The sequence below is a fragment of the Hippoglossus hippoglossus genome, chromosome 15 (genome assembly GCF_009819705.1).
Source record: "Hippoglossus hippoglossus isolate fHipHip1 chromosome 15, fHipHip1.pri, whole genome shotgun sequence".
NCBI lineage: Eukaryota > Metazoa > Chordata > Actinopteri > Pleuronectiformes > Pleuronectidae > Hippoglossus > Hippoglossus hippoglossus.
The window spans coordinates 16,937,073-16,953,639 of record NC_047165.1 but is presented as its reverse complement, the minus strand read 5'-3'; the positions used below and the strand labels follow the sequence as shown (position 1 = coordinate 16,953,639).

Sequence of the window (16,567 nt, the reverse complement as noted above, 5' to 3'; positions counted from 1 at the left end):
CTGGATGACACGGTCATGAGGAAGATAAACAGTGAGCTCATAGAACTGGCAGGATTTACTGTGCCATCACTGCATGCCAGGGACATGTGACATCAAATTTAAAAACACCAGATGATTGATACTCTCAGTGTGATAAATCCAAAACGTAATGGATTTCACACAGTCCCGCCCCCTCTGCCCTTACAGCCAGCATCTCCTTGCTAACTGGATGGAAAACAACTTTGGCAGCTGTGTGACATTTCCCAGGGGTGTGCTCCAGCTGTTGGGAAATACCAAAGCCACACAGTCATTTGAGTTAAGACACGCCTCTCAAAGAAAGAGCAGACGAAATGCAGACTTCTTCCAGAGGTCAAATTTGAATTTTACATTTGAAAAACCAAACATATTAATTTAGACTGTGGGGGAGACCAGGAATCTACCTCTATGTATGAAAGGCTCCATAAATAAAACTGCCTTGCCTTGTAGGCGTGGGATTAAAGTCAAGTTGAATGAGTTTGATCAGCATTAGTACAATAATGAAATAAAACTGCAGCGATGTGTTATCAAGATTCAGATTCAAACCATTTTTCAGTTGAAACTAGACTGTAGCCTATATAAAGATGGATGACATGGCAGCTCCTTAAAAGTGAAGCCAAATCATCTGGGTTGCCCCCTGGTGGCTGGCTGCAGTATAGGTCACAAAACACCACCTCCTCCATGTTAGTGGATAGACTTATTTTTCCTGAAGATGGTTTCTGACATTTTAGGTAATTCTTACACCGATGTCTGATCAAGTGTTTTTTACTAGTATGTTTTGTTTTAAGTAATTATCTGATGCTTTGAAACTCAAGTAATGAGAAGTGATCGGTTTAAACTGGATTTAGTCCGAGCGAGAAGCAGGATGATAAAGGATCTGTTTGTGCTCAGAGCTGGACACCTGCTGCAGCTCCACATGATGAACACATATAATGTGCAGGATTCAGAAAAGGGGACAGGCTGAGATGTGGGGAATCAACAGCCTCTTTGTGCACAGCTGCGCTGCACCCTCTTCCACTGGCTCTCCATTTTCTCCTCCCACTCACACACACACACACTAAGGACACACAGCCACACACATTTGTGCTGGAAACAGTGGGATCAGTCTTATTACTGTCATTGTACAAACCTGTTAGATATTTTTCAAAAAGCAAACAACACGACCATTATTCCAATAACAAACATTCAGACTATCTATCAAATTTATAGAAATCCTTTATTTGTGGGATTTCCAATTTGTTTTTGTATCTTCTAGCTTTATGGCATAGATTGTATATCAGGATTATATTGTATTTAAGGATCTTTCTGTAGAGTCTATAGCTTTACATCAGGGCAGGAACACAGGGCCTCAGACAAACCATGACCACCACAAAGCCACCCCATCCCACGCTCAACCCCCCATGACCTCCAATGATGTCACTCCTAAACCATCCCATGTGACCGGACAGGAAGAGGCACAAACACGCAGTTCTTGAAGGATAGCTGGGACGTTATAGGCTGACAGGAAGGCCGGATTTTAAGTGAGAGTGACATAGGGGTATTGCCATTGTGCCCAAGCCGTGCATGTATGTGTGTGTGGAGCGTGGGACAGTCTCCAATAAAAGCCTCCCGTCCACCGGGACCACCACACTGAAGCTCAGGTTACGGCTCCATTAGTGTTTCTTCGCAGACGTGGTCGCTGTTCCATAACCAATTTAAGAAACCCAACACTCTCTGTAGGTACGAGTGCACGCCGTCCACCATCTGCTGTGGTCAAGATACAGTGAAGATAACAAAGAGGCGACTCCAGAGAGTCAGAGAGCCCAGGAGCTGAGAGGACTCGATGATAGAGAGTGTCACTGTATCCTCGCTGTGCTTCGATTGCACAAAGACGCCTCCTCTCAGTGAAGGGGAAGGAAATGCCTCAGGGCCAATCTTTTGTGTGTGTGTGTGTGTGTGTGTGTGTGTGTGTGTGTGTGTGTGTGTGTGTGTGTGTGTGTGTGTGTGTGTGTTGATGGGCCATGTACATCATGGCTGGGGAGGTATGTCATTTGCCGCTTCCTGTTCAGCTTTGTGCTAAAAAAATATATAAGCGAAAGGAGACTAGACTGGTTCAACACTGAGAAGCACATGATCCCACTGGAACATCACCATTGCAACTTGCTGCAAACTGTTTGAAGACTGAGGAAATCTCAGCCTGAAGAGGCAAGATTATTTACTTTTGGATATTAAAGACCCCCCACTCCCCTACCGGAGGCCTTTGGTTCAACACTGCATCTCATTGGTTGAGCATAGGAATGTAGAGGACATCATAAAAACACAAATGTTTGAGGAACAACCTCAGCTCCCTAACAAACAAACACACAAACACACACACACACATGCATGTCAGCAGCCTCTAAAGAAGCCCCTCAACACTTGTGACTGACCACAGTGTCAGAAAGAGGAAGTGAAAGTCAGGGATGAGTGTTAAAAAGTTTGTAGTTTCTCTTTTTCCTTTTTCACCATAAATGACTAATTGTGATCTATCTATCTATCTATCTATCTATCTATCTATCTATCTATCTAAATGGTTTCACCACTGCCCTGCAATATACTCTGCCAACACTTTTGCCTGGACGATGTGGCTGAAAATGATATCATGATCAAAATATACATATTTATCATGATAAATGTCACATTATTATTTGTTTTAGGTTTTTAGGTTTTAGGACTTATCTTTCCTCCTGAGTGAAGGTTGTGGTTATAAACTCTTAATGAGCAGAGAATCACAAACCTTATACAAATCTCAGGTGGATCACAAACTGTGCTTCACAATGCATAAAGTATTATATTGATATATGTATTGAGCTTTTGTTATATCGCTTTTGATGGGATTATATTGCACAGATTATTGATAGACTCTTGTTTTATTGCCAAGTCCTACTTTTGATCTGATGTACAGAAAATGTTCAGTATAGCATGATCACAGAGTTTGTTCTATAACTTTATGTGTGTCACACCTCCTGACTTCTGGGGTTCAAGTTTAAACCAGAAAGAAACATCAACTTGCTTACAGTAAGTTTATGCTATCATGTCTCACAGTGTATAGTACTTGTCTGCTTTCAGGCATCCTATCTCAACTGACCTAGATCACAGACAATGTGTAAGTGAAAGGTGCTACTTCGCTGTGCACGACATACAAAACCTTGTCAGCAAACGTTTGTCTTCACATTTTCAGCGTTCAGAGTTGTTCTGGTATTTCACAAGTATGTGGCCACTTGAAATTCATCACTTATCATCACTTATCCAGGAGACTTGAGTGTTGAAGCCTCTGAACTATGTGGCCTGAATGGCACTTGATTTTGCAGTGACATGAAGCATCACAGTGCAACGTCCATGCTGAGCTGTGGGTCTAGTTTGGGATGAGACGGACCAGTAAGCTACTGTTTACACAATGAATACAGTATGTAGATCCACTCTATTCACATTTCTGCATGGATACTTTCCATTCTGTTTCTTCTCATCTGTGACTTGGCCATTATTCTCTCATCTAATTCTCATATTTGAATAATAATTAATCGTGATAATCCAGAGCTCTCGTCCCTCCTTCATCAGATCTACAGTTCAGTGTTTGGTGACTGTGAAGTGTTTGGTTTGGAGGGGTAGAAAAACCGATGGTTCTTTACCTTCTGTGACTTCGCAGTGGTGAAGCGGAGAGTTGTTGCGACAGTCCAGCCCCATCAGTCCAGCGAACATCTTCCCATCGAGATATACAACTTATTATAGCCAGAAGTCGGTGTCAGATCCCGGTTCTACGCGGAGTCACAGCGACCATGTTTAGCAGAAGTGGATCCAGGCTGCGGCTCTTGAGCTCATTTCCGCTGTGGAAAAGTGGATCCAGATTTGTTATTTTTCTCATGCGCTTGAGAACAACGCGTAAAACCGGCTTTTTACGCGCGGCCCTTTGTTCACAACATGTCCAGATGAAGGAACTGTTGAACTTTGTTTCAGACTCTTCTCATCTGTGGTGAACCGGCGGCTTCAGCTGAACAGGCGGTCTGGAGGGAAAAGATGGTTGTCATGTCATTTCTCCTGTTTCAAAAAACGCGGAGGAAAACATCCGTTAGTTGAGCGTAAAGTTGGAGCCAAATAAATCCGTGCCTCATCGATGAGTTGATCGGTTGATCAGTAATCTGTTACTCGCTGCGCCCCTGCGCCGTGCGTCGTCGTCGTGCTGGAGCAACGTGAGGAGGCTCCTACGTGTTCAGGAATTTGACTCCAGACTCCTTCAGTCCGCCTCATGACCGCAGCGGACACATCACCGCTGCTGCTCGTCTTTACGCACGGTTTATCTCAGGGCCATTGGGACTTCTGTGCTGCTGGAGGAAGACTTCACAGTTATAACTGGATGTAAAACATAAATCCTACTATTGTTATAGTGGTAGTGGTGTTTAAAACTTTTTAAATCCATTATTTTGCCAGAAAAGTCCCATTGAGATACTTTTACTCCTCTGCCATGGAGACCTAGCTGCAATGACATGAAGTTGTTTCAAATATAAGTACAAGCAGCGACAGGGAACACACATAAAAACATACTAATACACAGCAAACACCCAGGAATCAATGGCAACCACAATTCAAGGAAAATTAAAAGTTAAATACACTAATATCAATACAAAAGCGAAAGATGTGTGTATGATGTGGACAGATGTTTGAATGAAATGAACATTACACTCAAATCTTATTCTTTAAAATCCAATCATCACAACCCTATTCATAAATTCTAAAATTAAAAAGAGCATGTTGCAAGCTAACTCACTGTGGACCTAGGATTTTTCTTAATTTACAGAGAGGGGCTAATTATATGTCAAACATCCATTATGTTCCTCAAAAATGTTTATAAAAAGAACATTCTTAACATATTGTCATATTTATTGTTAGTGTTGTTTATTGAAAAAGAAATAGACAACAGATAGGACTGGGCGCTTCAGGGGCCAATTAGATTTAAGCTGCCCCTCCTAGCCCCGCCCCTGGATCCCCCTGAGCTCACTTGCACCCCTGTGTGGATAAACATGTATGTGTGTGTGGATATGATCATACACACAGATACAGGTAAATTTACTTTTGTCAACAAGCTAGAATCAAAAAAAGCATTTGACAAATAAAATTAAATCATTCAACACAATAACACTAGATACACGAGTCTCACTCTGTCACACTAACGGGTATTATACATGTGGGTCTAATAATTGTTTGTGTGCAAGAATCTCGGTTATTCTGCATGTTTAGCTCCCTCCAACACATCCTCTTGTAAGTACAAGAGTGTTCCTTTGTTTATGCGGTGAGGGAAATGCATGAGAAGAGACCCCACATAGAGCCGAGTCTTTTCATCCACCTTCCAAATGCTCCATTCATTCAGCTTGGCCGGCCTGCAGACTGATGGACAAGCCTCGCTGATGAAAAGCTCAGCTCGGAGTGCAGAGTCCTCCCTCACTCTGTGGAGGATAAAAGAGGGAGCTGCGTGGCAGAAGGGATGAAACCCAGTGCCTCGCACGCAGTCCAGAGTGAGATCACCTGCCCTGTATTAAAGATTAGAGGCTCTTAATGTCCTTTGGCAAACAAATCAGCTAACTGTCTGTCACTGGACAACAGGCCAGGGCCTCAGCATGTTTCCTCATGTCTCATAACTAACACAGGGAGGCTTCCAGGAAACTTCTAGTCTGTGAAGAAAACACAACTCATGTGTCAATTTCAATTACTTTTACTGCACTTTGAGTTCTCCAGCCCAGAGGCTTTTCAACGTGTGAGGCAGGCCTCAGCAGGGGAGACCCAAACAATTCAGGGAGGGCTCGGGGAATACAAGTGAAAACATCTTACATTACTTATTACATCAGTGAATAAATCAGGATTTCATAGGATAGCCAAAGTATGTAAGAGAGATTGTTCAGAGGAGTGCTTTTGAGAAACGTTACCGTTTTTACAACTTTTTCAAAGTCAGACACTAATAAATACCTTTGGACCGACCTCGTATATGTATCTGGTGTAGTCTGAAGTTATGTAAAAGAACAATATTAGGCCATCTTTGCTTAAATGTTGTGTCAATGAGATACAATAACAATCATGATTACATAGGAATCTATACATTGAGCAAAACTTGTTGACATAAAAGGGGGATGAGGGGGCATTACTCTTCTACCATGTTTGTACTCATCAGCATTAAATAAGTCCACCCGGCTGTATAATGGAGTGTGTTCTCTGCTTTCACCAGAAGATGTCAGACTTCACATAGATTTAGTTATGTTGTTTTTCTTGAGACTCTCTACAGTGATAGTTCAACAGCCACAACCTCATGATGCTGCTCTCTATCTCTAATATTCACACCTCAGCTCTTATTTAATCAGACGTAGAACTCACATGTATGTTAAAGACACTGGCAGTTCTCTTCTTCCACACATAACTATGATTTACATTTCTGTTTTATTAAAAACATATTTTGCCTTCATATTGCATGATTGTAATAGTTCCTCCATGGGGATCAATAAAGGATTATTTTATACAGCATATATAAATATATAAAAGCATCACGTTAACATGTTCATTGATTGAATTGTGTAATGTATTTTCACTTCAAACAAGCAAGGTTGAAACCATGTTTTTTTCAGACATGAATCATAACAATAATGTCAAATCTAGTGTATCGCCTTTCATTAAATTAAAATCATACAAGTTGGGCTGTCCAGCACAGTACTACTATTTGCCACCAGGTGGCAGAATGAAATAACATTGAAATCCATTGAGTCTATTGAGGGAAAACCATGCAGATGGCACAGAATCCTATGTTTGGTAAATATAAAACTCCAGCTGCTCTAAAGGATAGTAACTGGAAAGCCTATGTTGTTGTTTTGCATAACCAGGCTCATAAAGTAACAATTTGTCTGAGGTTTAATCTGACAATAAAACCCTCTTCAATCAAACATGAAGTAGAGCTGCAATTATTGGTTATAGACTATTACTCTGCTCATCCACAGAACTGCTTCTCTGTTGTAAACATCCATCTGGACAGTAAAAAAAAAAGATGAGGAAACAGCAGGAGGATATCAGCTGTTTGCCAGGAATATTCGTCCAAACCTTATTTTGAATTTGCGTCATTGAGTGTTTAAAGAGAGTAGAATGAGGAGGCAACATGTTGATTGTGTTTGTGCATATGCCAGCAGCCCGTGGCAGTGAATAGACATGCACTATGTGCAAAGGTCACATGTTCCTCCTCCACAGTGAGAGCAGGCGACCAATGGTTCTACCTTAGATTATCTGCGTAACAGAGAGGAGGGCAGAGGGAGAGAAAGAAGAACAAACATGCACTTTATCAAAACAGCTTCAAGGTGAGGAGATCATGGCACAGAACCTTTATTGATGCAAAACAAGTGAAGTCATCAGATCTTTATCAAAGAAGAAGGATCCATTGTCTATTGTAAACCTGTTTTTACAGTAATGACAAAATCAAAGTTAACAGGCATTTCACAAAACATGTCAAACATCTCAATCCGTTGATCGAGTGTTATTTGTAAAGCCCATTTACACAAACATTTGTCTCGCAGGGCTTTACAAAGTGCGACATGATCTGCCCTTAACCCTCAGCAAGAGTGGGGAACAACTACCAAAAACAAACAGTAACAAATACAATTAAAATACGTACAAACAATAACAGTGGAGCAAAGCTGAAGGAGACAATGACACCACAGAGAACAGAAACAACGCTGTGGAGGCCACAGAGGATTAAACCACTCCTTCCTCGGAGTCCATGAGTGTGGTCCTACTGGAGAACACGTCGGCCAACATGTGCTTGGGGATCTCTGAGCCGCGGACTCGCAGGGCGTAGCAAGCGTCCTCCACCTTACCCAGGCTCTGTCGCAGAGTGTGCAGCTTCTTGGACACCTCATACGGGCCTGTGTTCCCGATGTAGGAGAAGCCGTCGTGGATCTGCCGCAGGAACTGGCTAAGCTGGAAGGGCGTGTCAATGTCGCCGTTGCCCACGCTGCTGATGCACATGCGCATCAGCTCTCCGGTCAGGTCGGCCACTCCGAGCAGGTAGTCTGAGGGCGTCACTTGGAAGGTCAGGACCTGAGCTCCGAGCGGCTGAGTTTCAGCTCCTCCCTGCCAAAAACACATGAGTAATGTTAATAATAGGAGGTTCTACAAGACTGATGGTGACAACAATGTTTATAAGATGAGACTGTTACAATGTCCAGATGTATTTCTACAGAAAAGCCCAGAGCCAAAAATAAGCAAAATCCAATTTTTTTTCCAAGCACGACGGTGCTTTCACACAATGTTAAAATTAGATAATGACACATAATGATTATAAATGCAGCACATAGCCCCATCCAGTGTTGCCTTTGTGTGCCATCCCCACTGCTTTAAAAGGAAATATTGCAAAATGAACTATACATTATTTACAATGATATTCATTGAGAAATAGTTTGACAGTTTGGGGAATAAACTTCACTGTTTTCACACTGATGAAAAGATGAAAAGATCTGCACCACTCTGTCTGTTTACAAATATAACAGGTTTTAACAAAGCCAGGCTTTATGCTCAGCTGAGATAATACGTGCCTGCTGGCTGTTGCCTCATATTTTGCGAACAGACATGACAGTGGTTGGTTCAAAAATATGTGCAATTCCTTTAAACCTTATTAAATTTGTCTTATTAGGAACTAAACTAAATAAAAAGAAACAAAACAATGCACAAGCAGCTCAACTACAAAGTCTTCTTCAGGTTTACTTGAGGACTGACCTTCTCTTCTTTCATGAACACCAGTTTGGCGTTGATCTCCTCCAGGCTGATGAGGCTGCGATGACGGATGTAGTGCAGGAAAGAGACGGCCTCCACATACTCCTGGATCCCTAATGCATGAGATGACATTAGAACGGATCGACCACAAGACATTGGCTGCTGAATCTAAACAGGATGGAGCGTGCTCTTATTTTTCCCCATTTATTTGTGCTAGTGATTCACTAGAAACGACCACTATGTATCAAGTGAGCTTAGCCTGTTGAGTGTGTATAAACACTACATGCATCTGCACAGTTTAGATCACAGATAAAGGACTCGTATAAAACATGTTTCCTGTGGAGGTCTTTTGACTGAACAACAGTGGCCTTTTTTTTTTTTGTGGTAGGCTGAGATGACCCCCGCATTTGTTGTCTGGCCCTGTGTCAACAACAATCAAATAATCACAGGACGGAAGACTTTGTGTCTGAAGTTTACTTTTGGAGCGGCAATTGAACTTCAAAGGAGCTCCTATCTCCCTGCAGCGAAGCACAGTGAGCTACAGAGAGCGGCGAGGAGGATCTGCTTCTCTCTGGGTGACTTTCACCGCTCAGAGGAGGTTTTTAAATCCACTCGCACTGGCGCACAGGCCAAAGCCACAGATACCTTGTTTACCTTGCGATCCATTGTCTCTTATTTTAAAGGCTTTGTTTCCCATTAAATATTTCTCACTTGCCTGGATTTGTTTACATTCTGTCCAATTCATTTCTCAACTGACTCTGACTTTTACATTTGTGCTGTGACCTGGGAATATTTGAACTAAATAACTTATGCTAAGAAAATAGTCAGTTAGGCTGTCAAGCAGAGGATGTAATTCAATTACATTTTTATGCATCAACTACTTGTCTTGGTCGACCCTTTTTTATTTCTACTGTTGCTTATACAGACAAAATGGTGTTGACACTGTGCAACATCAGTCTACTTTACAGTGTTGATGTGAAACAGTGTTGAGTCCAGCTGCTGTGTGGAAAAGAATACCAAAAGAATTATACAGCACCGGGAAGAATAAAGTTGCCGAACAGAAGACAGAGTCCTGTCTTAAAAAATTTAAAGAATAGTGTACAGATGTGTGTAAATGCTTTTTAATACTGTAATAAATGAGTAAATCTACAACTAAAATTAGACTAACATTGTGTTTGCATCAGAGGCCAAATAATCATATCTTTGTTCTAGTTCTCCAGTTGGGATACCAGAGGAATAAGATGATTGGACCCATTAGACGGCACGTACTTCTGTGCACCAATTAGATCTCTCAGTATCATTGTTAATTAATACTTTTAATAAAATTAAGTATAACGTGTTTTTGAAGATACTGGATTGGAATGATAACAGTCCTCTAAAATGCCCAGTTTTATCTCCCACGTTACAATCGTATTGTTTTCCTCAACTGTGCCAACGTTTAAGTACCATTGACCATTAAGTGTCTCGATCGCTCCCTATTGGCTGGCTGCAGTATATGTCATGAATCCTGCCTCTTCAATGTTAGTGGATGGGACAGGGACCAAAATAAAAAGCCAAATATTTTTTGTGATAGTAAGAGGAAGTGGAGATGCATCGTCTATCTTTTTTTTGTTTTTAATTGAGTAATGATTATTTAGAGTGATAGAGAAAAAATAAAGAGTTACTTTACCAAAGAATTTAAATACAAGTCACGTATTTTACACCCTGATTTAGATTGTTTTTTTCCATAACCTTTATCAACACAAAAAGTGCCATAAAGATCTAAACATTGACAGTGGCTCTGCAGCTGTGACACTGGCTTCCAGAGAATACAATACAATCTGAAGTGGACAGGATATGAAATGAAAAGGTTGCACAGGCTTTGAGGCGAGCAGGAGGAGTTCAGTTCCTGAGTTTACTGCCAGGAGCTGTTTGCGTTATTTACTCAGAAGCGGCGGCTACCTTTGGTCAATGAGACTCACAAAAAAAAGTTGCTGCCGATAATGTCTAAATAATGACTCAGGGAAAAACCAGCTGGGAGGTTTTCCTGGCACAGCAGTTGGGAAATTTGGAGGGTGTGAGTTGGCAAACTTAAGATATAGGTATTCATTTCTTGAGAACGCTGAATTTAGTGTCTTAATCAAATGCATGAGTGTTGACAGATGATCTGAAGATTAACTGAGCTTAATGTTTGACCACAGATTGGTTCACTGAGTTGCAGGTGAACCCTGTGAAAAGCCCCAGCAGTGCACCAGTACACCAGGGTCAAGCCCAAGAGCTTATCAAAGCACCGCACTGCCCTGTTATCAATGGAAATTAAACTCAGATTCAGCCCACAATATCTTTAATAGTCCTTATATAAAGAAGGCAGACCCATTACACATGCCTGGAGACTCCTCGTCCAGCCAACCGTATCTGGAGAGCCCGTGTCGCGAGCCCAGTCTCAATCGAATAAAGACGATAAAAATGGGGGAAAAAAGGAAAGGTCTAATTGGTGGGAACTGCCACTGGTCACGTCGCGGAGGATGCAGCAGTGATTCCTGAGTGACCACAATCTAAAAATGACTTCCCCAGCTGCTAGATAACAGCTAACCCTCGCTTCCAGCGATCTTTCGCTCCCAAACCCTGCAGACATTTTGGCTACGCTAACAAAAACTGATTTTGATGCTAATGGGAAAACAAACTTTATCAGAGGGTGTGTCTATCATAACCGAGCCTGCATCAAGGTCACGCTCTCACACTATCAGTGACTATGATTAATCTACAGCACGTAAACAGAGATTGTGGCTGATAACAGCAGAGCAAAGAGAATTCTTCCTGAAAGCTCCTGTGTAACTAACTTTAACTTGTCGGCACACCAATACATACACCTGTCACAACACAAGTGTGTAAAAATATACTGAATTAACCTATCTGCAAAAAAGGCAGATGCAGAAATATTTTTACCGCTTTCTTTAACATTGTGAGGCAGTTTTGTGACTTTCACCAATTCCCAAGAAACAATTTATGGATACTGAAGGAAAAAAATCTGCCATATTTAGGGGACTGATATCTATCAGAATATGCAATATGGTGCTGTTTGATTTCATTTAAGGCGACTGTTTGCCTTGGTTTTGATTGTTTTAACTTGGAGGTATGAGGTCTACTGAGAGCTATTCTATTTTTTTCTAATAATCAAAAAATGCATTGCAAAGTTCAGCCAAAGACATTATGAGTAATTGTAGTCATATCAAGTGGTCATACTCCTAAGACAGACTGCACAATATTCCCTCTTTCTATTTCTCAGCCTGGAAGAAAAATTCAGACTGATGAAAGTTTCATATGAGCTTTGTTTGTACTTAAAAATGCTTTTTTACTAAAACGATTCTCTAATCTGGAGATGTTCATATATTAAACTTGTCTGAGTGATAGGGTTAGCGAGTAGAAGGACGAGGAAGTATCAGTATCAGGCTTAAGTGCACTAGTTAAGCATTAAACATTTTGTATGCATTCCTATGTAAGACCACAACTCTGCAACATATTAGCGGTAATGAAACAACCACACAAGTTTATTTGTGGGTTGTTTGCTTTTTAAAACAGTTGTATGAAAACTCACCTGGAGTGAAGGCTCTGTGAAACTGATAGATGTCCTCTCCCCTCAGCTCTTCAGCAATTTGACCTATTTTCTGTCTGACTCCATCCAGTTTTACTTCTGCTTCTTTCAGAACCTCCTCAGCATCTGGGACACTTGCAAATGGAGGAAGATCACCCACAGAGTAAAAGTTAGAATTGAAAGATCTACAAGTTAAACATTACGCTAAAAACGTCTCTGAAACAGAGGTTGCTGTGTGCTATTCAAATGTAGTTTATAATAACGAAAATAACTGTCTCCAAAAACTGAAAACCAGAGCATAAAGATTTCAATTGATGATACATTCAGTGACATATTTGGAACTGGTTCAGTATCTCAGAATTTATGTTTTCCTCACAGAATTTATCATTCATTTTTCAAATTATGCAACATCCATTCTACAAAGACCAAAATACCATCTTAAGTCTGATGTTGATTAATCCAAATGTAAAAAATCGATTACTTTTTTTAAATAGTATTTTAAAATGGTAACGATTATATCCACATGTTAGTGGAGGTGTTGTTAAAAGCAACAGCTTTCTTTTTCCAGAAAAACTAAACAATTAAATCAAAATCTAATTTAACGTGGAACTTATCCAACTGAGCAGCATTGTTTGCTTGAATCAAAACTAAACTGAATCAATTAACTTGATTTTACACAGCAGTACATACCTGGTCACTCTATGCAGAAGAAAAATGCTCCTCTTGCTGTCAATGGTAACATCCCGAGAGATCTTAACAAGGCGCTCATATTTGTCATGCTTGGTGTCAAGCTCCTGCTGGAAAACTTAAAAACAGAATGAAGGTTTAGCTGCAAGAATCTACAATGAAAACACTACTAAACTACAGCAGCCATGTGAGAAATGTGGGTGAAAAACGAAGCCAAGTGCTGAGGATCCATTTACCTTTGAAAGCAGCAATGACAGGTGAGGATGGGTTGGCATTCGCGTCGCGGTCTGACGCTGAATCAGCATTTTTCCGTTGACAAGCTTCACCTGACACAAGACACAGAAGGTCAGGAGATGCTGCAGTTTGCACTTTATAAGTTACTGCCACACTTATACTGACTGGAGGGAGGGATTAGAGAACTTTACCCATCTATCTTAGGGACTAAAACTCAGGATACCCCAAACACTGTCCAAGTCTGCTGCTACTAAATCACTGGAAAGCCTTTTGAGGAACCACCTGAGGCTGAAAATGTAGTCAACTTACATACAAACTAAAACAAAAATATTTTGTTAATTAATTTCTATGTTTTAAATCAAGGTAATGCCACAGAGAGTCAGTGTAGTTCAACACACTGTGTTGTTTATTGCAAAATAATCAGTTATAGTAATGAAAACATACACAAATCTTGGCCGACAGAGTTAGATGCTCTCCAGAAGTGAAGTCCTGTTTTTTCATATACTTGATTGTTTTGTATATTGTCAGGAGCTTGTTGTGTGTGCGTAGGAGTGCATATGTATTCTAGTCTAATGTAATGTGTTACGATGCAAGTGTTAATGGAGTGCTGTCAAGTGTAAAGCATGGTGGACCCCAGCTGCAGTGCTGTAGCTAAAGAGGGTGGTATTGAAGACAGAAACTGAAAAAATGATCAAATGAATCAGTGAATCAATAAATCTATCTATCTAACAAAGCAGTTTTGGGCCATAGATTGAATGGTACCAGCTCCTAAAAATCAGTATTTTATCTATAGATTTCTAAATTGATGTTTTTTAGTATGATTGCAAATTGCCTACATTTGGGTTGTGGACTCGTCAGGGAGCTCATCGCTAAGTTTGAGCTTTGAGTATAGCTGAGGGGGAAAGAACCACCACTTCCAACACTAAAACATGAATAAAAATTACAAAATTACTTTGGCAAACACTTGTGTGACAGTTTAAACATCGGTATACAGATCATGTCTCACTACAGTACAACCACAGTAGCTAGCACACAGCACGCTAGTTGTATCATCTGTGTTGTTGTTAGCTAACTACTTGTTAGCTAAGCTAGTGAGTTATCCCAACGCTGGTGGTGACAACAATGAACCTTGTATGTTTAGCTCAGAATAGAAAGCTGGACTCACCCTCTCGTTTATTCATGTCGTCGGTGCTGCAGTGTATCCTCTCGGTCAAATTCACTTAGTAAAGCTCGGTTAGCTTGTGTCTGTTTTAATAGCCACTGACGTGTGTTAGCAGGATAGAGCTCCTCGCACTTGTCAGAGATTATTCAGGTCACAGAAATAGACAGTTCCGATTTCTTGGAAAACTTAACATCCCTGAGAAATAATAAACGCTATAAAAAAATGTCCTTAGATGAGAACAAAAACGTGTTTTACAAGCAGACACTCATGTGGACCTCAGTAGCAGCAGCGCTGTTTACACGCGTAACAGGAAGTTGAGCATGCGGTGCATGCTGGGGGATGCAGTATCACAGCAGAACGTGTTGTTTGTTTTTATCACACCAACCCCCCCCAGCTTACTAAAATCACACGTGCTATTTTTTTTTTTTAAATGTCTGAAAATTATTTAAACAAAATCAGACACAAGTAATTCAGACCACAGTTTATTACGTTGTTTGAAATATAACAAATTATATTATGTGTTTGTAGATGATGTTTTTCCACTAAACATCCAGTGCCAAGCATGGCTGATGTTTGCAAATGTTAATTATAAACATGCTCCTGAGTTCACGCTTTGCGGCTAAAACACTTCTTTCTGTTTCCAGTTTTTAAAAAAATAACCCGAATAGAGCAAAGCAGTCATCTGCAGCCTGCCGCCACTGTCCCGTGTCATTTGTTGCTATTAAAGTATGTTTCATCCAACCTTTCTCGATCAGATTACTCGCTTCTCTCCAGTAACCCCTCCTCCAGGGACTCCTGCAGACTGTGTACGTGCCACACGACTGGTGCCAACTTGAGCTTGTGTTTTGCCTCTGCACAGCAGCCTGTGTGACATCTACACCTCACCCAATGCTGTGGTCGGTGACGGGCTCCAGCAGCACATGATGACATGTTCATCTGAGCAGAAGTTTATGATGCACAAAAAACCCAACCAAAACAAGTCACTGGTATTCTTGTTTCAAGTCAAGTGCCGCCACACGCGTCACAAAATGACCACTGACAAACAAATCAGTCCGCATCAATAACAACAAAGTGTTTATTGCCTAATATTCTTTTGTTGTGTGGAAGGAATTTCACATATGCGAGTCTGGAATGAGGACAAAACACGTTGACGTTAACTGATGATGCCTTCAAGTGCTCCCTTCGAGCTCCTACATTGTAGCTTCCACTAGCTGTGTCTCGAGAATAATAATGGTAACCTAATGTTGTTAAAATAATGCAGTTGTATTCAAGGTGCAGGGAAAGAATAGGCACCATCCATGACAGAGATGCTCTAAACCAAAACTGTGGCGACACAGTGTTTTGTCATTGTGCACAACCATCTTGGTAAAGTATTTGGAGGTCAATATATAAACTTATTAATGTGGCGGTACGTGTTGTCACATGTAGCTTTACTGAATCAGTTATTCAACTTCTGCTTTCCCAAATGCAGGGGTTAAGCAAGTATTCACATCCTTTTCTTCATAAGTATTAATAAAAACATGTCATACAAGTGCAGTATTTAGTTAGATAGATAGATAGATAGATAGATAGATACTTTGTTGATCCAGAGGGAAATTTAGGCATCCAGTAGCACACAAAACAGTCAAACCCAAGAGCATAAGAATAATAAATGGTCAAAATGAGTCAAGAATAAGTTCACTGCAATGAGAGGAAAGTCTCGCCACCAGAACTACAACAAAGCTGTGACTGTAAAGAAGTGTGCTAATGGAGATATTGACAATACAAATATTGTAAGTATAAGAAGATTGAAAGACACAAGTGACCGAGGCAGAGTATTGAAGCCGATTAGATATAAAAGATAAATAACTGAAGCTATACAAAGTTGTGTATTAGACTAACATAGCCCGTAAAAATTATGGTACAGCAGATGTTAGTGTATTTAAAAAACAGTGCAAGAGTAAAACTTAAAAAACAAGACTAGAGATATAAAATATATAAAATCCAATAAAGATAAACATAGGCAGTCATGGTGACAGTCTGGCGTCCCAGTGACATGGTCAATCTACTGTACCTTCTAGCACTGGCTGGCGATAAGACAGTGAACATGATTACAGATAATAATAACTGTGGCTGTGTGACTCAGGCCGAAGGGTCCGGTTCGTGAT

General features: G+C 40.6%; 2 protein-coding genes across 6 annotated transcripts in view; both read right to left on the bottom strand.

Moving 5' to 3' along the window:
* The window catches only part of disc1 (DISC1 scaffold protein), a 44,683-nt gene extending 40,338 nt beyond the window's left edge, over positions 1–4,345 (bottom strand). The window contains exon 1 of one of the 3 annotated variants that reach the window (XR_004616272.1): positions 3,663–4,345. Coding sequence is in view for 2 of the 3 variants with exons in the window: in XM_034608660.1 (XP_034464551.1) it covers positions 3,663–3,732 (70 nt within the window). In the remaining variant the exon portion in view is untranslated. The remainder of the gene's footprint in view (positions 1–3,662) is intronic. The other 2 variants (XM_034608660.1, XM_034608659.1) reach the window with 2 other exon arrangements.
* A 3,004-nt stretch (positions 4,346–7,349) lies between these two features.
* On the bottom strand, positions 7,350–15,181 carry tsnax (translin-associated factor X). Of its 3 annotated transcripts, none has more exons than XM_034608131.1 (7): positions 15,163–15,181; positions 14,424–14,615; positions 13,261–13,350; positions 13,028–13,142; positions 12,341–12,471; positions 8,770–8,879; positions 7,350–8,127 (listed from the first exon to the last, which is right to left on the bottom strand). In XM_034608131.1, the coding sequence occupies exons 2-7, from the start codon at positions 14,437–14,439 to the stop codon at positions 7,750–7,752; spliced, it is 840 nt and encodes a 279-aa protein (XP_034464022.1). In that variant the 5' UTR covers positions 14,440–14,615; positions 15,163–15,181; the 3' UTR covers positions 7,350–7,749. The 3 variants fall into 3 exon arrangements, with proteins under 3 accessions (XP_034464022.1, XP_034464021.1, XP_034464020.1); XM_034608130.1 differs by lacking the exon at positions 15,163–15,181 and adding an exon at positions 14,696–14,764; XM_034608129.1 differs by lacking the exon at positions 15,163–15,181 and having other exon boundaries at positions 14,424–14,761.
* Positions 15,182–16,567: the final 1,386 nt, after the last annotated feature.

Bases quoted from the DNA above. Each gene is read 5' to 3' on its own strand.
- tsnax (XM_034608131.1), bottom strand. The intron at 8,880-12,340 runs GTGAGTTTTCAT...CTCATGCATTAG, and splicing joins TCACAGAGCCTTCACTCCAG to GGATCCAGGAGTATGTGGAG. The intron at 8,128-8,769 runs GTCAGTCCTCAA...TGTTTTTGGCAG, and splicing joins TGTTCATGAAAGAAGAGAAG to GGAGGAGCTGAAACTCAGCC.